The sequence below is a fragment of the Ochotona princeps genome, chromosome 13, assembly GCF_030435755.1.
Source record: "Ochotona princeps isolate mOchPri1 chromosome 13, mOchPri1.hap1, whole genome shotgun sequence".
Classification (NCBI taxonomy): domain Eukaryota; kingdom Metazoa; phylum Chordata; class Mammalia; order Lagomorpha; family Ochotonidae; genus Ochotona; species Ochotona princeps.
Genome location: NC_080844.1, coordinates 61,058,067 through 61,084,945, shown reverse-complemented (window position 1 = coordinate 61,084,945; position 26,879 = coordinate 61,058,067). Strand labels below are relative to the sequence as shown.

The window sequence follows — 26,879 nt, the reverse complement described above, 5'->3', positions numbered from 1 at the left end:
CTCTGTGTAACTCTTTCCGTAAAATAAAAAATCTTTAAACGTATATATACATAAAACCTGTGCGACTCCCACTCAGTGGGACTTTTCACCTCCACAGCTGCCAAGAACTAGGGAGCAGTGAGCCATGCCCCTTCCCGGCGATACCTCAGGCTCACTGCAGCCTGCGAGGAAGGCATGGGAACCAAGGCACAACCATGGTAAGCAAACTACACAAGAAAATGCAGCTAAAAGATAGCTGAGATGAAGAACAAGGTGCTCACTCATTTGACTGCCCAAAACTTAACTAGGTTTTGCATCAGGAAACTTTCAAATAAAGTTTACAACTAACTGGAAGTCCTCTTGTCCCAAAAACTCAGTCCCAGGGAGGCAGGGATGCGGCCAGCCTAACCTGGATGTCGGTGCAGTGTGCCTCTCCCAGCTACCCCCAGGAGCCAGAAAGGGAGCACACCGGGCAACCTAACCATGGCAATTAGAGAAACCCCTAAAACGTAAATGACCTGGCCACACAGTGAGTTCAGGATTTTCTGGAGCGTAAAAATGAACTTTACCATTTTAGCTGCTTTATGTTTTACAAAGTTGGCGATCTTCTTCCTGGGCCCGAGTGGTATCCCCATCTCCTTCAGGTCATCCACTGTACACATAAGCTTTGAAAGGAAACAAGCAGATTCATCAGTCAAGTGACAAACGGAAACCAGAATGTTAAAACTAAAAACGTATCATTCTGGGCCTAGCACCATGGCCTAGCGGCTAAAGTCCTCGCCTTAAACACACCAAGATCCCATATGGGTGCCTGTTCTAATCTTGGCAGCCCCGCTTCCCATCCAGCTCCCTGCTTGTGGCCTGGGAAAGCAGTTGAGGACGGCCCAAAACCTTGGGACCCTGCACCTGCGTGGGACCTGGAGGAGCTCCTGGCTTCAGATTGGCACAGTACCAGCCGTTGCGCTCACTTGGGGAGTCATCGGACGGAGGATCTTTCTCTCTGTCTCTCCTCCTCTATATATACCTGACTCTGATATAAAAATAAATAAATCTTTAAAAAAAATGCAGCATATCATTCGGAGTAATACAAGAATCAATCAATTTCAGAGACTAGGTCCAGCTATGAACTCTTAGACTCCCACACCAAAATATTCCATTAATTTTAACGGAAAATATGTGCATAGTATCCAACACTGCAAGGCTGCAGGCAAGCACACAGGGAAGCACACCTGCCAGGGGTCGCAGGCACGCCCCCTCCCAGCACCCAGAGCAAGTGCTGGGGACCTGCTGTTGTTGCACAAGCACGTCGCATGTGTGTGCAGCCCACTGTGCACACTGCGCACAACTCCGCTGTGCCCACGCCCAGATCCTGAGGGCTGTGTCTGCCACTGCCAAACCTGCCCACAGCTGCAGGGCCCTGCACCCCATAGCCACGCCAGAGGCTCCGACTGGTGCTGCCAGGGCCCCTGGGGTTTTGTCTCACTGACAACAGTGCTGCAGTCACTGCAGAGTGTGCATATCTACAAGGAAAACTGCTGGGGCAAAGGGAATGCAATGTGTACATTTTAAAATATACTGTCAATGGGCCCAACGGCATGGCCTAGTGGCTAAAGTCCTTGCCTTGAAAGCGCAAGGATCCCATATGGGCACCGGTTTTAATCCCGGCCGCTCCACTTCCCATCCAGCTCCTTGCTTGTGGCCTGGAAAAGCAGTGGAGGTAGGCCCAAAGCCTTGGTACTCTGCACCCATGTGGGAGACCTAGAAGAAGTTCCTGGCTCCTGGCTTTGTATCGGCATAGCACCGGCCATTGCAGTCACTTGGGGAGTGAATCATCGGACGGAAGATCTTTCTCTCTTTCTCTCCTACTCTCTGGGTATCTGACTTTTCAATAAAAATAAATCTTAAAAATAAATATACTGTCAGATTGCCCGATAGCACTTGTCCCAAATTGACATTCTCCTACTTATCCTACTTAGCCACAGTACCAAAACCTGCATTTCTGTCAAATTATATAGTTAAAAAAAACTCAGTAAACTTTTAATTTGTATTTCTCTTCCAAGTTTTCTTATGGTAAGAAGCCACTTGCTAACTTCCTTTTCTACAAATCGTTTTTTTTTTTTTTTTTTTTAATTCTTGGCCTGTTCACCTATTCCTTTCTGCACCTCACAGAGCTCTGAATGTTTAGGAAGTTAAGGCCTCTGCCTGTAACAATGGTCCCAAAGAACCGTCCTCGCTTTCACCGGCCTTCAGCTGTTGTTTCAAACGTCTGCCACCTATACCTTTTTCTTTAAGATCTTCTGGGTTTTGTCACCACATTTAGAACAGCCTTCACAACCAGTAAAACAAATTCTGGAATTTTTGACTTTTAACCATTTAAATTTGCCTTATCTGGAATTGTTCTGTTGCAACAGTGTTTAAATCATTTTTAATTTTCAAATTCACACACAAGAAAAGCAGCGTGATAGCATAGTGGTTAAAGTCCTCGCCTTAAACGCGCCAGGATCCCATATGGGCACCGGATCTAATCCCAGCAACTCCACTTCCCATCCAGCTCCTTGCTTGTGGCCTGTATATCTGACTTTGCAATAAAAATAAATAAATCTTACAACAACAACAACAACAACAAATTAAACAATCATCAATACCAGAGACTCCATGTCAATCTTCTCCTTTTCAAAAGTGCTAACATATTCAGAGAGGCTAAGAGCTTCCAGGGTCTCCTGCAAAGTCTGGACAGCTTCATTGTCAACGTCAAGATCACATGACTCTTCCGAGGTTGGTTTTGGTTCTTCGGTCATCTTAAAAAAAAAAAAAAAAAAAAAAGAATAAACCAGGGAAACATTACAAATCTCAATAAAACTTCCATGAAACGCCTCAGAAAGCCTAAACAATTCTGTTCTACAGAAAAAGTGCAAAGACAGAATATTTGGAAACATTTTTTAAGTTTAATACAGCATTAATGTTCTCACTTTCCATCATAACGTCTATCTTCAGACACTATAAGCCTGTACACTTACATTCATAACTTGCAAGGAAGGAGAGTGGGAAGCTCAACTATTTGCAAAAGCCCCAGCAGCGGGAGCCAAGCAGCTGGATTTGGGGAAACTGGCCTGCGTGAGCCCTGCCTGTGAACGCTAACTGGGCCGTGTGCACACGTACCTGCTTTTCCTGAAAAGGTGGCTGCTTCACAACTCCATTAGCAACAGTCAGAGGCCCAGGAGACTTTGAGGACTGCAAATCTTTTTGATTGGACAGGATGTCAAACAATATTAAAGAACCTAAGGAAAAAATGGTTCTTGCTTTATCATGTAGCAGGGGGTTTTATACAGCAATGACTCACTACAAGTCATGCTAAATACATGTATTACCTAAGCTGTGACCAGCAACAGAGACCCCTCCTTTGAAGTCTGGGTTCCGACTCATAAAGAGAGCATGGAGACGGTTTATCTCCATTCCCACCTTCTCCACAATGAGCTGACAGTAGGCAGGACTGTTGTAAAACAGAATATCCAGCAACGTTTCATTGGTAAAATGACGAAATCGACCAATACTTGGTAAAGTGATTTTTTTAATATTCCTGTTAAAAAAGAAAAAGCATTCAGTAAGAATCACCACTTACACCCATGGATTCTTAAGACGTGCATTTTGATGACTCAGTATGAAAGAAAAAGCCCACACACTAATTATGAGTTGATTCTGTCCGGCAGAATTACTGTAAATAAATCTGAGTCAGCCAGCAAGTGCTTTGAACTTGGGCTAGTTCTTTGGCACTGTGGGTAAAGCTGCTGCTTCAGAAGCCAGCATCCCCCCGGTGCTGGTTCAGGTTCCAGAGCTCCACTTCTGACCCAACATCCTGCTAATGTGCCTGAAAAAGCAGCAAAGATCTACTGCGGCCATTCGGGGAGTGAACCAGTGGGTGGAAGATCTCTCTCAGTCTCACTTGTTCCCTCTCTCCTTAACTCTGCTTTTAAAGTAAGTAAAATCTGGGCCCGGAGCGGTAGCCTGGCAACTAAAATCCTCACCCTGCACGTGCACACATGTGGGAGACTTGGAAGAAGCTCCTGGCTCCTGGCTTCGGATTGGCTCAGCTCCAGCCGTTGCTGTCACTTGGGGAGTGAATCATCGGATGGAAGATCTTCCTCTCTCTCCTCCTCTCTGACTTTCCAGCAAAAATAAATAAATCTTATAAGAAATATTTGAACTTGTGACCACAACTTTTGGAATTCTCCACAAAGATTTTAGCAGTACTTTTTTTTTTTCCTGGAAGACAGAGTTAGAGAAAGACAGATCTTTCATCCTACAGCTCACTTGCCAAATGGTCACAAAAGCCCAAGATGGGGCTGCGCCAACTCGATGCTCACAGGAAACACGGTGCTGCAAGCAGCGGCTGACCAGCCGCACCACAACATGCCCTTTAACTTCATTTTTGAAGAGGAAAAACCTACTCTTTCATTTTTCTTCCAATTAATTGGAAATCTGGATATTTGACAAAAACTATGCACGGAACTGACAAGAAATGCTACATGGGTAAGGAAGTATTATAAGGAATTAAAGCCTTTCATGATACGAGAATGAGCAAAGTCAAGTTCTTAAACATTCCAGAGAGAAAAAACCCACATAATGGCCTACGATCCACAGCATGCTGTTTGTATTAAATCATATGCCTGTAACATTGTAATGGTCACTAAACTTCAGACATGTTATTAGCCCTGTCTGCCAACACAAGTATTACCAGTATCTGTGGTTCCCAATTGGGAGTGTTTGGGTAGGCTGGGGTGATTCCAGAAGCCAGAGTGTCCGGCATGAATCAATTCTAACACCCCGACTGAGGATGCTAACGGTCTTCAGTGCAGCAAACGGTTTGTGCTATGCTGTTGTCCTCCAAGAACATCTCCACTGGGAAAGGGGTCTCAACGAGGTGCAATCTAACCCCCAGGACACATCTAGCCATTTCTGCGGCAGCCTGCTGTCACATGGTGAGGGGAAGGTGTGCTGCGGACAGAGGGGTGGCCAGGGCTGCTGCTAAGCATGCTGCAGTGCACGCCACTGCCTCTCTAAGCCACGACAGATCAGCACAGAGGTTTACAGCTTCTTTAATATTCTGTTTTTAAAGATTATTTTTTGAATTGGAAAGGCAGATTTACAAAGAGGAGAGACAGAAACATCTTCCACCTGCTGGTTTGTTCCCCCAGATGGTCACAACAACCAGAGCTGAGCCAATCTGGAGCCAGGAGCTTCTTCCAGGTCTTCCATGTGGGTGCAGGGTGCCAAGGCTTTGGGCTGTCCTCTACTGCTTTTTCAGACCATAAGCAGGGAGCAGATGGGAAGTAGAGTGGCCAGGACATGAACTGGCACCCCTATGGGATGCTGGCACTTGCTGGCAGAGGATTAGCCAGCTAAGTCATCACTCAGGACTCACAAGAACGCACGCAGATGAAGGCAGCATGAAAACATTACTGTCAGCATGTAACCAGGCGTCAGTGCAAGGGGAATTGCAGAAAAGAAACACTGTAACACCACATTACAATTTAAGTTCTGAATCTACATTTGACTGATTTGAAGAAAAACAAGTCATTAAAACCCACAGACCTGTCAACCCCTGTGGCATCCCCGCCCAAGGAGCTGTGCCAGGGAACAGGAAGGAACTCCACTCGGCTCACTCTCCCTTCATCTACAGCTTTCTTGAAATGTGTCTGCAGCAGCTTGAGAGAAACCACCCTGAAATCATCCACTGCAAAGAAAACACCAAGGTAGAGAAGTCAGCTGGATGAAACTGTCCTGCGCCGACAGCCAGCGAGCAATGACCTCAAATACACCAAGAACTTTAAAAATATGCCAGGAACTTTAAAAATACCCAAAGACTAATCGGTGAGAGTCAGTTGATTCAATAGATGTAACATACTTTTTGAATTCCAAATTTTCACTCAATATGAATTATTATTACACAGACATCAAAATAAAACTTCAGGGGTCGGCACTGTGGTACAGCACATTAAGCTGCCACCTGCAGAGTCAGAATCCCATGCAGGTGTAGGTTCAAGTTCCAGTTGCTCCACTTCTAATCCAGCTCCTTGCCAATGCATCTGGGAAAGCAGCAGCAGATGGCCCAAGTGCTGGGCCCTGCCACCCATGGGGAGATCTGGGTGGAGTTTCAGGTTCCAGCCATGAGAGCCATCTGAGGAGTGAAGCAGCATACAAAGACATAGGTCTCTGTCTATCTCTCACATTCTCTATATTATTCTGCTTTTCAAATATATGAATGTCTTAAAAACTGAATAAATAAATAAAAAGCAGGCCCAACACAGTATCCTAGTGGCTAAAGTACTCACCTTGCATGCACCTTGATCCCATATGGGCACTGGTTCCTACACCAGCTGCTCTGCTTCCCATCCAGCTCCCTACTTGTGGCCTGGGAAAGCAGTAGAGGATGGCCCAAAGCCTCGGGACCCTGCACCCATGTGGGAGACCCAGAGAAGGCTCCTGGTTCCTGGCTTCAGAGCAGCTCATCTCTGGCCACTGAGGTTACTTGGGGAGTGAACCAGCAGATGGAGGACCTTTCTGTCTCTCCTTCTCTCTGTAAATCTGACTTTCCAATAAAATAGATCTTTAAAAATAAATAAATAAATAATAGGGATGAAGGTCACCAAAAAAAAAAAAAAAAAATCAATAAAATTTGGAAGATGTTAAGTCAAGCAAGCAGTTGGCTCACAGCTCATGGAAGCACTTCTCACGCCCCACTCTCCACACCTGCGCAGAGCTCGTGGCTGCCGGAAGCACTCGGGCAGAGGCCAACTGTCAGAAAGGTGTGGCTGCTTCCAAGGCCCTTATGCTTTGGGTTGTGTATGTCATCCGAGCAAAGCAAATTTAAATTAATACTTCCCACTCATCATTTAAATCTCTCGCAGCACCTCGGCCAGCAGGACACAGCCAGCAGTGACCTTAAAAATGACTACTTCACAGCTATACTTTCAGTTTCCAGATGGTTCTGTAAAATGAAGGATGACTGACACTTACCACACTCAATAATGCTTCTAAAACGCAAGTCACACACTGGCCCGATACCATGCACCACGAACACCAAATGGTCAACCTGAGGCAGCTCCCCTAGGTGCCAAGAGAAAACGCACAGAGTTCTCTTAATCACAAAACAGTGTTCTGCATACCCCATCTGTCATCAGAAACTCATCAAAGAAACTCTTGACTCTTTCAAGCAGATGAGCCTCATGACCCTCTACCAAGACAGTGAACTAGACCAGGAGCGGGGCAAGCAGCCCCTCCCTGTTCCCAGCAGCCCTCAGCACGTGACAGCCAGCAGGTCCAGGCCTGCAGGGGCTTCCCAGTGTGGTGGCTGCTCCGCAGCACCCCAGGGTGCGTAATCTGCCAAGAAAAATCTCCAAAATACTTTCCCCAAAGCCGTCCTCTGGACGCGTTAGTCACAATATGAACATTTTTCTTCTCCATTCAGACTTAATGAAAACTTACTTTATACCTTTTTAAATAAGACAATGAAACAAACACGAAGAATATGGAATCATCAAAATAATATCCAATCTTGAATACTGTGATCAGCAAACAAAAAACACATGCATTAGAACAGGGTTGGCACACTGTGGCCCAAAAGCCACATCGTGCCCTTCCCTGTCTTCTACTGGAACACAGATACGTCCCTTCAGCTACCTAGTCTCTACAGACGCTCTCCCACTGCAGTGGCAACAGAGCGCATATGCCTGCTCAGCCAAAATACTTCCTATCTGGCTCCTCACAGAGAAATGTGCCAGCCCCACACTAGAATAATGCCAACCAGCGAGGCATGACAACACCAGCCTACATACTGCCAAAGGTTTAGCTCCAACCAGCAACACATATGCTAGAAGCTGCACTCCGTGGCTTGTGTGTCTTCAACAGAACTCTAGATTTAAAAATAAAGGTAGAAAAGTAACAAAATTAAAAACAGCGATACGGGCCAGACTGGATCCTTTCTGCACATGGGGCAGGTGATGCTGGTAACCACTTATCTCTTAATCACTCCAAAACCTGACACCCCAACACAGAAGACGAAACAAAACTTGCACCCTAAACAAGCCATACGCACCATCAGGAACTTCATCAAGGTTATCATCAATGCCACGTTTCACAACCCTGGGCCTCGTCTGTCCATCTTGTGTGGTCCCCCACTCATCAGGTACTGAGGACGGCTGGAACTGAACAATAACCTTTAAGACACAAAGAACACAGACAGTGCTCATTGCCAACTCTGCTCCACAGCCGACTAAACAACTCACTCATCATGTGGTATGCTACACGTGGAAAGATTAGAAAACAAGTATTACTATTGCTCCCATAAGCCACTTTTCTAAGAGCCCTAGTTCAATAAACCATCAAAACAAGTGAATCAACACCATCATTTCCAACACTTACGTTTAAAAAGCATACCTCTTTAGTACACCTCGATTTAAAGATCTACCATGGGGTCAGCATTTGGCCTAGTGCTCAAGAGAGCACATCCCACAGCACCGTTTCCGCATTCCAGGCCCAGTCCACTCCCTCTGCGCTTCCCGTGAATGTGCCCTGTGAGGCAGGAGTCACCATGGTGCAGGAACCCGGGTGCTGCGCCCTGTGAGGCAGGAGTCACCATGGTGCAGGAACCCGGGTGCTGCGCCCTGTGAGGCAGGAGTCACCATGGTGCAGGAACCCGGGTGTTGCACTCACAGGGAGATCTAGACTGAGTTTCAGACTCCCAGCTCCCACTTAACCACAAGCATCTGCAGGGTGAACAGCACACAGGAACTCTGTCTCTCTCTCTCTCTCTTCTCAAATAAATATTTAAAAAGCAAATCTTGGGACCATCACAGTGGCACAGCAAGCTAAGGATCTGCCCGCACTGCCAAAACCAATATGAACACCAGTTCAAGCTCCAGCTGCTCCATTTCCAACCCAGCTCCCTGCTAATGTGCCTTGGAAAACAGCAGAAAATGGCGCAACTGTCTGGGTCCCTGCACCCCTGGGAGATCTGGAATAAGCCTGGACTCCCAGCTTCAGCCTGGCCCAGTCCTGGCTGCTGTGTCCATTTGAGAGATGAAGCAGTGGATGAAAAATCAATTGATATCTCTGCCTACTTCCTTCTCTACCTCCTCCTTCTCCATCTGCAACTGTCCTTCAAATAAATAAAAATAAATCTTAAAAAAAAATTTAGGGTCAGTGAACCAGTGGCTGGAAGATTTGTCTCTTCAAATCAGCCTTCCCAATAAAAAATAATTCTGGGCCCAGCGCAGTAACCTAGTGGCTAAAGTCCTCTCCGTGCATGTGCCAGGATCCCATATGGGAGCCAGTTCGGATGTTTCCCATTCAGCTCCCTGCCTGTGGCCTGGGAAAGCAGTAGAGGACGGCCCAAAGCCTTGGGACCCTGCACCCGCACGGGAGACCTGGAAGAAGCTCCTGGCTTCAGATCAGTTTAGCTCTGGCTGTAACGGCCGCTTGGGGAGTGAACCAGCAGATGGGAGATCTTTTTCTCTGTAGCTCCTTCTCTCTGTAAATCTGCCTTTCCAGTAAAAATTTTAAAATAAACCTTTAAAATAAAAAAGTATCTGGGCCCGGCAGCGTGGCCTAGCGACTAAAGTCCTCGCCTTGAAAGCCCCGGGATCCCATATGGGCGCTGGTTCTAATCCCGGCAGCTCCACTTCCCATCCAGCTCCCTGCTTGTGGCCTGGGAAAGCAGTCGAGGACGGCCCAAAGCTTTGGGACCCTGCACCCACGTGGGAGACCTGGAGGAAGAGGTTCCAGGTTCCCGGCATCGGATTGGCGCGTACCGGCCCGTTGTGGCTCACTTGGGGAGTGAATCATTGGATGGAAGATCTTCCTCTCTGTCTCTCCTCCTCTCTGTATATCCGGCTTTTCAATAACAATAAAATCTTTAAAAAAAAAAAAAAGTATCTATTTTTACTTGAAAGGTTAAAACAAACCATCGTCAAGGACAGGCAGGTAATCCATGGCTCTACCATCAACAGGACAGATCTCACACACGCAGACAAGGTGTGGGAGATCACACACACTGGCCAGCGCAGTGGCTCAACTAGCTAAGACCCTGCCTTGTGATGCCAGCATCCCAGACGGACACCGATCACGTCCCGGCAGCTCCACATCCCAGCCAGCTCCCTGCTTGTGCCACAGGAAAGCAGTGGAGGACGGCCCAAAGCCTTGGGACCCTGCACCTGCGTGGGAGACCCAGAACAAGCTCCTGGCCCCTGGCTTCGGATCAGCTCAGCTCCAGGTACTGTGGCCACCTGGGGAGTGAACCAGCAGGAATAAGATCTTGTCTCTCCTTCTCTATGTAAATCAACCTTTCCAATAAACAAATACATCTTTGAAAAAGAAAGTGATAGCCATGACAAACATGTCATATCACATGTCTCATAAAGATTTATAGAAAACACACACACAAAAAGAAAACATCACATCCATTGGTTGATGTGTCTCTAGCTGTTTCCACTCTACAATGGTAGAGAACAGTAGAGTTGGTAGTTACAACAGAGACCAAACATTCATCACTTGGCCCCTTAGCAAAAAAGGTGGCCAGTCTCAGACCATCAGAAAGAATTCATCAAGCCTCTTCTACGGTGCATACCAAGCTTCCGTTAAGAAGTTAACATATACCAAAGCTTGAAGAGAAAATTTTAAATTATATAACTATGTTAAATCTTAATTTTTAAAAAATGTATCAATACAAAGAGAACCGATCTGACATATTTCACAGATAAAATTCAAATTACTTTAAAATCAAGTTACTAAAAATGAGTATCTAGCAATACACACATCAAAGACCACTGCAATATACTGAGCACTTAAAAACAACATCATTACCTTAGGGTTGTGCATAACAATGGTCTCCCCACCTGGAAACTCCAACCTGCGATGCCACTGATTTGTGGTTACAGCTTTTTTATATTCAGCCTACAGTAATGGAAACAACAATCCAACATGATACATCTGTATTACATTGAAAATATGGAAGAAAATGGTTACTACGACAGTAACAAAAACAAGAATATACAGCTGCTCTCATTTACTGGCCAGCTATCTTGGGTTTTTAAAATCACTTTATACTTCAGTAATTATTCAGTCATTTCTGAATATTATTCTCATCATACAGAGACTGCCAGTTTCTCAGGGTCAGCACAACAAAGTGCCACAAACTGGGGGGCTCACAGAAGCGCACTGTCCTGGACTTCTGGAGGCCCCAAGTCTGGAACCCACATGCCAGTCATACATGGCCTCCCCGAGACCGGCAGGAAGCTCGTGCTGGCCCCGTCCCAGCACTGATGGTTGCCAGCAACTGCCTGCACTCCTGGGCTTGCAGCATAACCTACACCTGCCTTCATCATCATCTGCCATTCTGCCTGTGTATCTCTGTCTCTTTCACTCCTCTTCTCCTTACGAAGACACCAAACAGACTGCATAAAGATCCAGTCCAACCTCATTATAGCTAATCATGTCTGCAGGGATCCCATTCCCAAAACAAAGTATCAGAAGTTAGTATTTCAATACTTATTTTCTTATTTGGCAAATATAAATTGTTAGTCATTATTAAATTAGTTACAGTGATCATCTGACAACCACTTCAAAATACCAGTCTTTTTTCTACTGTCTTGAGCAACCATTCAATAACAGCTGTCAAGAACTGACCAAGGGTTGGGCATTGTGGCACAGTGAGTTAAGCCACCACCTAATGCTGGCATCCCAGATGGGCGCTGGTTCTACTTGTGATCCAGCTGCCTGACAATGCGCCTAGGAAGGCAGCAGGAGATGGCGCACGTGTTTGGGCCTCTGCCACTCACAGGGAAGCAGAATGTAAGTCCAGATTCATGCTCATCCTTGAACCAGTCTCAGCCACCGTGGCCATCTGGAAGCATACAACGGCATGCAAGACTCTCCTTCTCCGTTACTATGTATTTCAAGTAAATATATTTTTTTGGGGAAAAAAAGTATTTCCGGGGCTGATATTATGGCACAGCAGATAAACACTAGCTTTCCAAATGGGTACCAGTCCTGGTTGCTCTACTTCCGATCCAGCTTCCTGTTAATCTCCCTGGGAAACCAGTAAAAGGTGGGCCAACTCTTTGGGTCCCTGAACCCACATGGGAGACCAAAAGAAGCTCCTGGCTCCTGGATTTAGCCTGGCCCAGCTCAGACTGCCATGGTCTTTTGGGGAACAAAAAAGTAGATGAAAGGTATCTCTTCTTCTCACTCTTTCTGTCACTCCACCATTCCAATGAATACATAAACCTCTTTCAGAAATTTCAGATTGTATATTTCTTATTTCTACTAGCTATTCCTCAAGAAGAATAAAATTAATAATTAACAGTGATATCCAGATGGTCAGCTCCTACACAAATACAAAGCCTAGTCCCTGTTTACAGTCACAAAATACAAACCCAAGGAGGATCGACATTTTAGAGCATTTGGCACAATGGTTAACCCGCTGACAATGACACCCATAGCCACACTGGGGTCCCTGGGTAGGAGTCCTGATCACATGTACCTTCACCGGTGTGGCTCTCTGCCACCCTCACAGACTGAGTTCTGGGCTCCCAGCTTCAACCTGGCCCTGGTCCAGCCCCAGCCGTGGGCATCTGGGAAGCAAACCAGCAGGTGAAAGTTCTATTTGTTTGTCTATGTCTGTATCTCTGCCTTTCAACAAAATGAAGTTGATAAGTCAATGTTTAAAAAAAAAATTAGAGACCTCTTTTAATGTTGATGTCAGGTTTCATTTATTCAAGTTTTAAGAACTAGCACACTAAAAAATAAAGGGGGGTGCTCAATTGGCTGACGCTCCACCTCCAAACACAGCCCCCTATATGGATGCCAGTTCATGTCCCGGCTGCTCCACATCCCAACTCTCTGCTTGTGAAACCACCAGAGGATGACCCAGAGCCCTGAGACCCGGCACCCATATGGGAGACACAGAAGAAACTCCTGGCTCCTGGCTTTGGATAAGCTCAGCTCTGGTCATTGTGGCCATTTGGAGGGTGACCCAGTAGATGGAAGATCTTTCTGTCTCTCTCTGAAAATCTACATTTCCAATAAAAATAAATCTTTAAAAATAAAAAAGCTAACCAAAATGCTCTTTATCTCATCTTCATGTGTACAACTGGATTCATTTGTTTCGAATATTTAACTACTAAGAACAGCACAAGAAATTAACACATTTATACAAAAGAACATTTATATATCTTGAACATCAGATTCAAGATGCTAATACATTTCATGATAGTTCTTCCTGTTCTTATGAGTTAATTTTCACAAACCAGAGACTAATCTCAAGCCTTTTCCTAAGCATTAATTCAGAAAGGTCAGTGTGCTTGGCCTGTTGCTGGCGACAAGCCCTAGCAGCCTTGGTCCTGAGGCTTGGGGTAGGCACCTGACCCAAGCAGGTGCCCACCATGGGTGGTAGGCCACTGGGAAGTGACCCTCTATGCCAACAGCGAGCTGCCCTGGGAGTGGCATCAGGTGTACAAGGCTTAGGTTTTCCAAAGGGAAAGATCCAGAAGAGAGCACGCGTACCTCTAGTTTCTCACTGAAGTCCTCAGTGTAAGGAATGAATCTGCTATCAGTGTCACCCTTGTAAAACCAAGTGCAGCGCCGCACTTCAGCCGGCTCCTCCTCCCAGTACACAGCTTTCCGCACGCGGTCATAGAGGTAAACATCATAGCGCCCGCCGTCTGTGCCCAGGACCACGCTTTCGGGATCCGGCTGAACTAGAAAACAAAGTCCACATGGTACCTAACTGTCACCAGGCAAGCTTAAAAAAATCATAAACAGTAAACACAGCAACAAGTCCAGCCTGAACAACAACAAATAGGCTCATTTTCACCATAAAATACAAGTTTATGACTTCAAAATGACCCTTCTAGATGGAAATAACCAGCACACACATTCAAAACATGATCATAGTGGGCCAGCACAATAGCTCAACAAACTAATCCTCCACCTGTAAGTGCCAGCTCCCATATGGGCACTACTAGTTCACATCCCAGTTGCCCCACTTAACATCCAAGTCCCTGCTTATGGTCTGGGAAATCAGGAGAGTGTGACTCCAGTTCTTGGGCCCTGCACCCTCAAGGGAGACCCAGAAAAAGCTCCTGACTCCTGGCTCTGGGTTGGCTCAGCTCCAGCCATTGCAGCCATTTGGGCATTGAACCAGCAGATGGAAGACCTTTCTCTATGTCTCTCCCTCCCTCTGTAAATCCACCTTTCCAACAAAAATAAACCTTTAGAAAAAAAATCATAAAAATAAACAACATTAAAAAACGTGACCATAAAGTAGTTTCACATAAACTGATAAAGTAATTCAAACAATTGGGGCACAGGAGGGTCTTCTGGTTTTTTAGTCAAAGCAGAAATGTCAACCGACACCAAGGCTCTCTGAAGTTAGTCGCTAAATGCCATGAGTGCCAGGGACTTTACTCCCAGGAGTAAAGAACACCAGGATGAGGCAAGGCCTCGTCCCACTGCAGGACGTCACAGTGACACTTCGCACACTGTGCACCTCCGGGAGGGGCCCTGGGAAGCGGGCCATCAGTGCCCCCTCAACCACAGGGGAAGGACAGGCCAGGGAAACTGAACCCCGCATGCAGTGAACTACTGCACTTCTCACATTCAAAACACTTTCAAACAGGATGAAATTACAGAAACATTTCTTCAAATACTTTGCTAAGATATCTCCATATTTGTCCCACCAACGTAAGACACAGTGCCTGGGGAAGGCTGGGATGACTACGAAATCTGGCATTCACGAAAAACACGACTTGATAGGCCCGCCTCGCCGCTCTCCTTCCTGAACCCATGCTCAGTCCTCACCTGAATTGTAGATGTCCTCAAGGTTCATCGAGTCCAACACACTGAAAGGCATCCACAGCTGTTTGTATTCCACCTCCTTGCAGTAGAACCAGTGGGGCTGCACAGGCTCATACTGGTTCTGAAGCATAAGAGGTGGCGGCGGCCCCGGCGCAGGAGGACCTGCAGGCCTAGCATGCACCTGCTGCGGCGGCTGTGCTGGTGACACCATGGGAGGCACCTGCAGAGGACAACAAGGTGAAGCGAGAACAACTGCGCATGCAGAGACGCACCTACACCTGACTGGTCACTACCCCACACACTGCTCCAGAAGTTAAAGGTGTATTTAGGTATTTATTTGACAGGCAGTGAGAGAAGGGACACAAAGGGACACGAAGGGACACACAGACAGCGTCCACCCACCGGTTCACTTTCCAAATGGCTGCAAAAGCCGGGGCTGAGCCAAGCCCAAGTCAGAGCCCAGAAATCCATCCAGGTTCCCACATGGACCGCAGGGGCCAAAGCATGGGGGACCCCGGCGCTTGCAAGGTGAGGACTTTAGCCACTAGAGTATCGTGCCAGGCCCTAAACAGACATTTTAAAAGGAAAAAGAAACACACAGGAGGCACAGGAGCCATGGTCCAGCAGACGAAGCTATTGTTTACAATGCCAGCAAACTGTAGCAGGGAGCCCACAGGAGTCCCAGCTGCTTCACTTCCCATCCAGTCCCTGCAAGTGAAACAGCACTGGGAGAAGACCCAGGTCCTGCAGCGCCTGACGCCACGAGAGACCAGGATGGGTGCCAGGCTCCCAGCCTTGCTCGGCCCAGGTCTACTAAGCCATCCGGGAAATGAGCCAGCGGACAGAAGTGCTCTCAGACACGCTTTCTCTCTTCCTTTCACATAAATAAATCTTTTTATTTATTTACTCATTTATGTATTTATTTTTATTGCATTTCATTTTACAACATCGTTTCATAGGCTCCGATGTCCCCCCAACCCCTCCTCGTGCCCTCCCCCCACGGTGGATTACTCCACCTTATTGCAGTATTACAGATCAAATCCAGTCTTGTTTCTTTCATTGCAAGCGTGTGCCATGCATAGAGTCCAGCATCTTACTGTCCAGCTCAATTCAACAGTTTCTTGGGGAGACCATCTCTGGTCTAAAGGCAGAGCTGGTTATTTATTTATTTTTAAGATTTATTTATTTTTGGATCCGGCGCCATGGCCTAGCAGCTAAAGTCCTCACCTTGAACGCGCCGGGATCCCATTTGGGCTCCGGTTCTAATCCCAGCAGCTCCACTTCCCATCCAGCTCCCTGCTTGTGGCCTGGGAGAGCAGTAGAGGACGGCCCAAAGCCTTGGAACCCTGCATCCACGTGGGAAACCTGGAGGAAGTTCCTGGCTCCTGGCTTTGGATCGGCATAGCACCGGCCATTGCAGCCACTTGGGGAGTGAATCATCAGACAGAAGATCTTCCTCTCTCTCCTGCTCTGTGTATATCTGACTTTGCAATAAGGATAAATAAATTTAAAAAAAAAAAAAGATTTATTTATCTTTATTGGAGAGTCAGATGCTTTACAGGGAGGAGAGACAAGGAGAAACATCTTCCATCTGCTGGTTCACTCCCCAAGTGTCCACAACGACCAAAACTGAGCCAATCCAAAGCCAAGAGCCAGGAGTTTCTTCCAGATCTCCCACATAGGTGCAGGGTCCCAAGGCTTTGAGTGATCCTCCACTGCTTTCCCAGGCCACAAGCAGGGAGCTGGATGGGAAATGGAGCAGGCAGGATACGAACCAGTGCCCATATGGGATCTCAGCGCATACAAGGCAAGGACTATAACCACAAGGCTACCATGCCGGGCCCAAAACAAATCTTTTTTAAAAAATACATAGGAAAATACTCAGGATTGAACTCGACTGAGCTAAAAACACTGCCCCCAAATGGCATAAACTCAGAGGAAGAAAGAAGGTAAGGAAGCTGGAGGAAGAGGGAGAGCAGACAGAGGAGGGCTCACACACCTGAGCACACGCGCACAAAAACACCAGGCTGAAAGTGCTCGCCTTGCATGCGCCCAGATCCCGCATGAGTGCCAGGTACTCATGGCTCCCAGCTGTACCAGGGCCACCCTGACCAGTGTGGGCACCCGGAGTGGGTCACAAGGTGGGAAATCTGACTCCTGCCACCTCTCCACCTTTCAAATACAGACACATTCTGTCAGTCTGTTAAAACAGTAATTCTTTTAACTCCTCTCATGTGTCTAAATGACTTATTTTTGAAAGATTTATTAATTAGGAGCAGCACCATGGCGGTGCCAACATCCCATATGGGCACTGGTTCAAGTCCCAGCTGCTCCACTTCTGATCCAGCTGAGTAGCAGAAGATGGTCCACGTGGGGGCCCCAAGCACCCACATGGGAGACCTCAAAGAACTCCCGGGTTCCTGCTGTGGACTGGCCCCGCTCCGGCCCTGAGGCCGTCTGGGGAGTGAACATGTGGAAGCTCTCTCTGCATCTCCTCTGTTCATCTTTCAAATAAAAATAAGGTTTTTAAAATATTTAAATAAATGTTATTTATTATTTGGAAATCAGTGAGCGAGAGAGAGCAAGACAGGATCTTCCGTCCTCTGGTTCACTCCCCAAATGACCACAGCGGCCAGAGCCAGGCCAGTGCACAGCCAGGAGGTTCAGGGGTCTCCCACATGGATGCCAGGTTCCAGGCACGGGCTCATCCTCCACTGCTTCCCCGGGCACAAGCGCCGGGAACCGAATCCAAAGCACAGCAGCCGAGCCCTGAAGCGGCCGTCCATGTTCAATGCCAGGCCTCCTACATGACATTTATCACTGACATCCTCACACTAAAATCTGGAAAAGCTGGCAGGAGCTGACTCACAAGAAACCACTATGACTTTACTAAACAACAAAACAAACTAAAATAACTTCCCTGAAAGCTATGTTGACTTCAAGCAAGGCGCTTACAAAGGTCACCTTCTTCAAACACAGGCTAAGGTACGACAAGCAGCAGCCCACAGCGGCAGGCCTACCTGCGGGGGCGGTAAGGACTCCGGAGGCCCCGGGTACTGCACCGGCGGCGTGGCGGCGGCCACCGGCGGGCCCTGCTGCAGCTGCGGCGGCGTGATGTAAGGGTTGGCCCGGCTGCTGAGTGGGGTGTGGCGGTAAGGGTTGTACCCCTGTGGAGGGGTCCCCTGTGGGGGGCTCCCAAAAGTGCAAGGAGGCAGAGTGCTGGGCTGAGAAGGCAGGTAAGCATTCATTGCCATCTGAGAGGGGGGCGGAGCACCGTACTGAGCCTTGGAAGCAGAGGGTGGAAACGCGTTCAGGACGTCCTGGGCTCCAGGTGGGAAGGGGAGCGAGGCTGGGGGCTTGGAGAAGGCCGAGAGCCCCGAGGGCGCGGCGGCCGTGGTCAGCGGGGACTGTCCGATGTTCCCAAAGGGATCACTGCTGCTCGACACCTGAGAGAAGTAACTGAATGCCTGCGGGGGAGATGTGTGCACAGAAGTCTGGCCAAGGAAGCTGTCCTCCTCACCGACGTCCGTGGAATCCTCTGAAACACAAGAGGGGAGCGGAGGTGTTGAGGCAGGTGTGTGCATCTCTGCCCACTGGTGCTCCAACTGACATCTCTGTCTTCCCAGGAACAATAACTATGCTTCCTTTGCAATTAAAACGAGAAACTAGGAATAAGAAAAAATAAAAGCACAGAACCATTATAATTCACTCCTAAGCCCACCATGGACAGTCACTGCTAACACTCTAACACACTGGTACCTACCCTCAGACACATTACATTTTAAATAAATATCAACAGTTGTAAACATGGATTTAAAAAAATCATTACTTGAAAGACCGAGCTGGGATGGAAAGACAGATCTCCCACGAACTGCCTTACTCCCCAAATGGCCACACAGCCAGGACGAAACAGGGAGCCTGGCACTCCATCTGGGTCCCAGACACGACTGGCAGGGGACCAAGCCCTGGGCCATCCTCTGCTGCCGTCCCAGGCACACTACGGGAGCAGGGTCGGAAATGAGGCAGCTGTGGCTGGACCCAAGGCAGCAGCATTAACGGGTTCCATCATGGCAACCCCATGAACACAGGCTTACATCTCATGGTTTCAGGGGCCGGAGAACCATACTGGAGTGCCTGGGTTCAAGTCCCAGCTCCAGCTCTTGCTGCCAGCTTCCTGGTGAAGTAGACTCTGGGAGGTCCACGTGCCTGGGCTCCTGGCCACCTGCCTAGAGACCTGGAATGAGCTCCTGGGTCCCCGGTGCCAGCTGGAGGCCATGGCGAGTAGCTGGGCAGTGAACCAGTAGATGGAAGACCTCTATCTCTCTCTGCCTTTCAAATAACAATCCCCCCCCCAAAAAAAGTGGAAAATTTTTCCGCAAAGAAATGTAACTACCATTGGCTGAGACATTATACATTAAAAAGTCACTCCATCATCAAAACACAAATTATTTCATTTATACAGTCATGACCAGATCAAATATTATTTAATATTATCAAATATTAACTAGAAAGGGAGTGTCAGGACTCTCACCTACAAAGCACTTACTGTCCAAGTGGCCCAAGCGTGTTTGCTCTCCCAAGGAAAGCAGGTGGACCATCCACAGCCATCCCTGAGATCAGGTGGTACCACCAGCACGGTGCCTGGTACCTGCCAAGCACCGAGGGACCAGACAAAGTCAGCGTTTTCCTTCCCCAACTTGATCCTTACTCAGGTATTATTAACTCCAAGCAACTTCTCTTCTCTGTTCCTAAGGCATTTTCCTTTCTCATGACCTTCCGAGTCCATCCTATACTTCCTTACCTCCTAGGAGCCCTCGGCTCCTCTCATCTCACTCCCTCTAGATGTGGAGTCCGCCAGGGCGGTGACCCACTCCCAGCACACAGGCTGCTAAGGTGGCTGCCCAGGGACACTGCCCGAGGGCGGCTCTCAGAGGACGCATCAGAGATGCGGCCTTGAAAGTCTAGATGGCTCAACCCAAGTACCTATGTAACTGTGTCACATAATACAATGTAATTAATGAAGTAAAATAATAAATAATTAAAAAAAAAAAAAAAAAAGAAAGTCTAGATGGCTCCATCAGCTATCATGCTCATTAGTTTAAATAAGCTCTTCCACTACACGTTTGGGCCACAATCCTGAAAGACATAATCCCAGATTCTCAAAATCCAAGAGAATAAAATTTCTGAAGTCTAAAATTCCAAAGGAGCAAAATCCTGAAAATATAATTCTGGGGGGAAAAATTATTTTAAAAGGGCCCGGCGAGGTAGCCTAGTGGCTAAAGTCTTCACCTTGCAAGCACCGGGACCCCATATGGGCACCAGTTCTAATCCCAGGTGCTCTGCTTCCCATCCAGCTCCCTGCCTATGACCTGGGAAAGCAGTCAAGGATGGCCCAAGGCCTTGGGACCCTGCACCCATGTGGGAGACCCAGAAGCAGCTCTTGGCTTCGGATCGGCTCAGCTCTGGCCACTGCAGCCACTTGGGGAGTGAATCAGCGGATGGAAGATCTTTCTGTCTCTCTTCTCTGTAAATCAGACTTTCCAACAAAAATGTTTTTAAAAACGCAAATGTTCAAAAAGGGATATCTCCTGGGCCCGGCAGCGTGGCCTAGCGGCTAAAGTCCTTGCCTTGAACGCCCTGGGATCCCATATGGGCGTCAGTTCTAATCCCGGCAGCTCCACTTCCCAGCCAGCTCCCTGCTTGTGGCCTGGGAAAGCAGTTGAGGACGGCCCAATGCATTGGGACACTGCACCTGCGTGGGAGACCCGGAAGAGGTTCCTGGTTCCCGGCTTCGGATCGGCGCGCATCAGCCCGTTGCGGCTCACTTGGGGAGTGAATCATCGGACGGAAGATCTTCCTCTCTGTCTCTCCTCCTCTGTGTATATCTGGCTGTAATAAAATGAATAAATCTTAAAAAAAAAAAAAGGGATATCTCCTTCACTGAAAAAGTAACAATGTTACACACATGCACAGTATGTATAAAAGTCAGCCTTGTATCAATGCACTTTGGAGGCGTCAAATCTCCAAGAGAGTGCAGAAAGAGACCTCTTTAAACAACTCAGGGCCAGGTGTGATGGCTCAGCGGCTAAATCCTCACCTTGCACACACCAGGAGCCCATTTGGGTGCCGGCTCATATCATGGCTGCTCCACTTCCCATCCAGCTCCCTGCCTATGGCCTGGGAAATCAGTTGAGGATGGTTCAAGCCTTGGGACCCTGCACCTACGTGGGAGACCCGGAAGAAGCTCCTGGCCCCTGGCTTCAGATCAGCTCAGCTCTGGCAGTCGTAGCCACTTGGGGAGTGAACCAGAGGATGCAGACCTTTGTCTCTCTTTGTTAATCTGCCTTTCCAATAAGCAGACGTAGTCCTAGATGCTCCATTTCCACTTCTACCCCCTGGTCCTGGTCTGGGAAAGCAGCAGCAGACGGCCGGAGCAGAGCAGCCAGAACTCCAACTGATACTCTTACAACCTGTGCCACAACCCCAGACACAGAGAGCACCTTCATTTCTACATGGACAATCTTCTCTTATTCCTTTGGCCTCACAGCTACTCTCTCTGACACTCCGCTGACCCCAGGAGCCTGCGAACAACCAGAAACGCTTAGACACCTGCCCAGAACACGGCTTTCTACCCTCAGGGCAACTTTTCCTCCAAAGTTCCCCGTTTTGGTTTCCAGAACCTCAACCTTTCAGGACTTTAACCCTGTGTGATTTTCAACCTTTCAGAACGTCAAAACTCACAATTACCACGGCACCACACTGTCCATGGTTCACTTCTTCTCACTTCTTTCCTTCTAACTAAAAACGCCACTTCCTGCACAAGGCCGTCGTTGGCCTGCACCCCTCTTACTTTTCTGACATGCTCATATTTCCGGTTCCCACGAACCTCAGCAGGACTCACCCGTACTTGCTTCCTCCCCAGCAATTAAGAGCAGGGAAAAAGCCTCTGGGGTATCTTCATCCTTGAAGATCAACCTGCCCCAAGAATCCGGTTTCTAGTTAGTATCAATTACAGTTGAGAGACTCCCCTACCCTCTCCTCTAAGCGCTTTCTGACCTGGCCCACACGCCTGGGGAGCACCTGGGCTCTGTGCCACCCCAGCGCCCTCTCAAACTCAGACTGCCCTCCCGCGTTCCCGCAGCCACTTCCCCACACCAGCCGACATGGCCACTTGTGCCTCAAACCAGAAGCCAAAAGCCCAGCAGATTGTCCTGACTACCCTTGTTCTTCTGCCCACATCTCAATGACTTAATAGATGTCAACATGCACAGACTTTGAAACCAGAAACCTCATGGCTCTCAGCCTCCTTCCACCCTCAGTACCTTTCATTCAATCCCTCACTCACTCGCTAAGCAGCACCGTGGTACCCACCAGGCGCCAGGCACAGGGCCCCCTGGAAACCAAACCAATGAAAACCGGCCTGAGGGCAGATGCATAGAGCTGACAATCCAGCATCAGCTGAGTCATGGAGTCCTTCCACTTCCACAGACTAAAATCCTTCACCCTGGCCCCTGCTCCTCACACTGCTGCCTGGGATCACGGTGCCAACTCTCCCAACAGCCTCAGGGCAGCCTGCTCCTGCCATGGCTGCCTGGTCCAGGGTAACCCGCAAAAACTCTACATGGAGTCTTTACACTTGGTAACTCCCCGTTAACACACCTGGGAGCCATCAGAGGATAACCCAACACCTGCACCTGCACCTTGAAGACCCGGCTAGAGTTCCTGGCCCTGGCTTCAGCCTGCCCCAGCCATGGCTGTTCTGGGCACTGGAGAGTGAACCCATGGATGGAAGATCTCTATGTGTCTCTCCCTGTCACTCTGCCATAGGAATACACAAATCTTTAGCCTCTCCTGCCTCACCTTGCCCAAAAACTGAAAACTGCTCTTTCTGAAATACCTGATTTCAGGATCCCCACCCCCACAGGATGCACTACAAACTCCTTGGAATGGTCTAAGAGACCCAGAGACCACAGGAACACCTCCCCTGTACACACTCCAGTCACAGCGCCCAGGGACGTAGGGCAGAAGCGAGGTCTGTCCCCATCTCAACATCTCACACCTCCCACCACCAACTCCTGCCAATCCATGGGTTTTCTCACACCCCCAGCCTCTCTTATTTCTATGTTTATCCTTTGGTTGTTGTTATTAAATACTGTGTTGAAAATCAAAGTTACAAAGACAAAGAGAATTTTCCATCCACAACAGCCAGCATTGGGCCAGGTAGGAACTTCATCCCAGTTTCACAGGGACCCAAACACTTAGATCATTTTCTATTGTTTTTCCCAGGTCCCTAGCAGGGAGCTGGACAGGAAGTGGAGCAGTGAGGACATGAAGCAGCACCCACAAGGGATGCTGATGTTGCAAGTGGTGGCCTCACCCACTATGCCACAACGCTGGCCCCTCTCTGTACCTTCCAACCACACCATCGGCTCTTCTGCAAGGCCCTGAAGGCCAGAAGTGCACTAGCTCCCTGATCTGCCCGCCACAGCCCTGCCGCCCGCACACCTTCTCCTTATTGAAAGCCTGGATCAGGCCGCCTGCTATGGCAGGCACGCCGCACAGTCGCTGAAGGCCAAGTCTGTGTCCCCTGCCGACAGCAGCTGCTCCACCCACCCTGCTGGAACACAGGAGCATCTCTCGCTGGTCTGAGCAATGGCTGCTACCAAACTGGCGCTTTTGACTGGAAATTCTCTGAATGGATTCCTAACAACGTTTTCACCGCTGCAAAACACCTGCTGTGGGGTGTCTCTCTCCCTCCCCTTTTGAGAGGCACCCCACCTCCCGCCTTCTCTCCGGAGCTGCTTCCCCTTCCTCTCCCTTCCCTGCTCACCTGGTCGCTTCGCAAATAAACCTTTCTGTCTGAAAAAAAAAAAAAAAAGCACTTGCTGTGGAATTTTACTTCTGAAAATATTAGTGCTTCTCCCCCAAAAATAACTGTCTCCACAAGTCAGTTTTAGAGACAAGTGTGTTCTCCTAGACTTACTGAAAGTGTTTAGCACTAGCAGAATGACTCTCACAAAGCAGGCACCAGCCAGGAGGGCAGACAGGAGCCGGCACCAACGTGGCAGAGGAGGCCCCAGGAGTGGCCACACCTGCTCCCTCACCACACTGCTTCGCAGACGCATGCCAGGTGCCCACACCTTTACTCACACAAGTGCCCTCTGAATACCCTATGATCCCAGGCATCGGGGACAGCCTAGGGACTAACCCTCCTGGCCTCCCGGGAGCTTCCAACCTAAGGGGCCAGCAGAAACCGCTCTGTGGACAGGGCAGGCTGCGGCGAGCTTCGGTGAGGGAAGCCTGCACGGTAGCTCCCCTCACACCCTGCTGCACTCACAGCTCACAGTGCTCCAAGCAAGGACAAGCCCTTCACCAGAAGAAAAGCTAGGGACCAGCCCTGAGGGGCACACCGCGATGCTGGCATCCCATGTGTGTGCCAGGTGGCGTGCTGGCTGCTACACCTGCAATGCAACGCCCTACTCAGGTGCCCGGGAGGCAGCAGATGGCCCAGGTTCCTAGGTCCCTGCCACCCAGGTGCCACTCAGACGGAGCTCCCGGCTCCTGGCTGTCACCTGGCCCAACCCCAACCACTCAGAGAGTGAACCTACAGGCAGAAGATCTCTCTCAGGTTCTTCCTCTAAAAGTCAGCAGCAACAAGATCCTGAAAATGACACCACAGATTGTCCTGGCTGTAGGCTTCCTAGCCCTATAGGATGGGCAGACATCTCTAAGGCACCTAACACCGGATGCCAGGGCTTCATAAAACTCACCCTCCTCTCATGACAACCCCACAAGACTGCACAAGTTGGCAAAGTGAGGCACCGAAGGATCAAGTCACCACAAGGCTTGGGGTCACACAGCCGATCACCGGCAGGGCAGGGCCAGGCACACATACAGCCTGCCCTCCTACAGGCCTCAGGCACCTAACCAGTCCTCAGTATGCAACCTCCCCGGAAGAGGCCCAGGTGTGAAGACAGAGGCAGGAGGGAAAGATGCCCCGTCCTGAAACACGAAGGATGCATCCGCTTGTCTACACACACCTCGCAACGGGGAGCGAGGCTCTGTCCTCCCGGGGGTCCACTGTGCTGTATCCCAGGGCTCTCCTGGTGGGACATCGCCTGCTGCGCCCTAGGAAGGGACCCCAGCCAGCATTCGGCGCACCCCTCCGTGCGGACGCCAGCGCTCGGAGCAACAGGGTGCACTGGGCTCCCTCGTCGCAGGGCAAGCCTCGGACCTGCACCTCGCGCCTCCACGATCCTAAAGGCCCGGGTGCACCCCAGCTGGGCCGCTGCTGGCCCCTGGCAGGCTGCCAGAAGGCAGGGCTCCCCTCGGAAGCTCGTGGTCCCCCAGGACCCCCGCACCCCGACTACCTCCGGGCAAGAGCAGCGAGGCCGGAGCGGCCGCGGCCTGGGTGACCGGGATGAAGGGCACGTTGAAGTTGAACTCTGTAGCCGAGGAGAAGAGCAAGTTAGTGCCCGACGAGGAGGTGGCGCCGCCGCCGCTGCCACCGTTAGGTTTCCTCTCGGCCATGGCTGCGGCCCACCGTCAGTTACACGTCTCCGAGTAGCCGGCGCAGTACCAACCGGCCGGAAACTAGTCACCCTCGGGGCCAGCGCACTTCCGCACTTGCGCCGGCCGGGGGAGGAGCCCGGAAGTCCTAATGGAAGTCGTCTGCTCTCTCCGCCCGGCTAACCCGCGTTGCCAGAAAACAACATGGTGGCACAGGCGGCGCGCCAGGGCTTAGCATGTGACCCGCGTCGCCGCTGCGCAGGCCCAGCGGGAGTCGGGCGGGATTTGGGAGATAGGACCGTAGCTGCTGGCGGTCTGGGACCCTGCGCGGCTGGTCGCGGAAGCCATGGGTTGGGAGGGCAGCTTCCTAACGCTCCCGGCGGGTGGATTCACTGACACATTCTGGAGGGATAACGGGGTCCCTCAGGAGCAGGTGGCAGGGGTGAGCCAGGGAGAGGAGGCCGGGAAGAGGTCGGTCGTTGGGGCCGTGGCAACCATTCTAAATGATTCGTGCCTTTCCTGCTCTGAATTCTTGTCCCGGGTCCAGAAATAAAACTGGTGAAACTTACGAAATATCTAAATCACAAGAATAGAGAGAGAGAGAGAGAGAGAGAAAGCTATCTACAAGAGAAGCCGGAGGATTGATTGAGGCGTGGGACTTTAAATGCAGTAGCTTTCTGTCTTCACGGTGGCCTACCTTGAGCCAACCTGCAGTGTGGATAACTTAAAGACATTGATTGTCATTTTTCGTAGATTACAGAGGGGCGGGGGAATAGTATAAACAGTCTTTAGGCTTCCTGGAGCATGGAGAAGAGACCCCCCCCACACCCTCAATATGACAAACGGGGTGGTGGGTGTTGAAGGTAGATAAAATGTCGCTTTAAGTTAGTGACTACTTTTTATTTTTAAAAGATTTATGCATTTAGTTGAAAGGCCGAGTTAAGGACAGGCACGTCCTCTGAAATCGGTAAGTACTTAATGCGTTTAATGTCAGAGGTGTTGTTTTTTTTTTCTCTCTTGTTTTGTTTGAAAACCAGATACCGGGGATGATTGTGGTATAACAAGTTAAGCTGCCCTCTGCAACTTGTATATCCCATTTGGGCACCAGTTGGAATCCCAGCCACTCTGCTTCTGATCCGGCGCCCTGCTAATGGGCCTCGCAAAGCTGCAGAATGGCCTACAAGCTTCGATTCCTGATATCACTCCTGGGTTTGCCCTTTGGAAGGATTTAGGGATTGAACCTGCCTCTCTAACTCTGCATTTAATATTTAATAAGTGAAATACATTTTTAAAGACTTATTTCTTTTTATTGGAAAGGCAAATATACAGAGAGAAAGATCTTCTGTTCACTGGTTGACTCCCCAAGCAACAGCAGAAGCTGAGCCAATCTGAAACCAGGAGCTTAGAACCTGTTCCTGGTCTCCCACACAGGTGCAGGGTCCCAAGGCTTTGGGCTGTCCTTGACTGCTTTCCCAGGCCACAAGCAGGGAGCTGAATGGGAAGTGGAGCTGCAAGGATTAGAAATGGCACCCATATGGGAT

General features: G+C 49.3%; 1 protein-coding gene across 2 annotated transcripts in view; it reads right to left on the bottom strand.

The window, feature by feature from the left end:
- SEC23IP (SEC23 interacting protein) overlaps nt 1-25,434 on the bottom strand; it is a 41,655-nt gene extending 16,221 nt beyond the window's left edge. Inside the window, exons 1-12 of one of the 2 annotated variants that reach the window (XM_058671224.1) lie at nt 25,200-25,434; nt 17,850-18,367; nt 14,833-15,049; nt 13,537-13,730; nt 10,837-10,926; nt 8,072-8,192; nt 6,994-7,083; nt 5,569-5,710; nt 3,348-3,556; nt 3,139-3,257; nt 2,625-2,777; nt 549-644 (exon numbers count right to left, since the gene is read on the bottom strand). In XM_058671224.1, coding sequence (XP_058527207.1) covers nt 549-644; nt 2,625-2,777; nt 3,139-3,257; nt 3,348-3,556; nt 5,569-5,710; nt 6,994-7,083; nt 8,072-8,192; nt 10,837-10,926; nt 13,537-13,730; nt 14,833-15,049; nt 17,850-18,367; nt 25,200-25,359 — 2,109 coding nt within the window. In that variant the 5' untranslated portion in view covers nt 25,360-25,434. The remainder of the gene's footprint in view (nt 1-548; nt 645-2,624; nt 2,778-3,138; nt 3,258-3,347; nt 3,557-5,568; nt 5,711-6,993; nt 7,084-8,071; nt 8,193-10,836; nt 10,927-13,536; nt 13,731-14,832; nt 15,050-17,849; nt 18,368-25,199) is intronic. The other variant, XM_004579775.4, reaches the window with a different exon arrangement.
- Nucleotides 25,435-26,879: the final 1,445 nt, after the last annotated feature.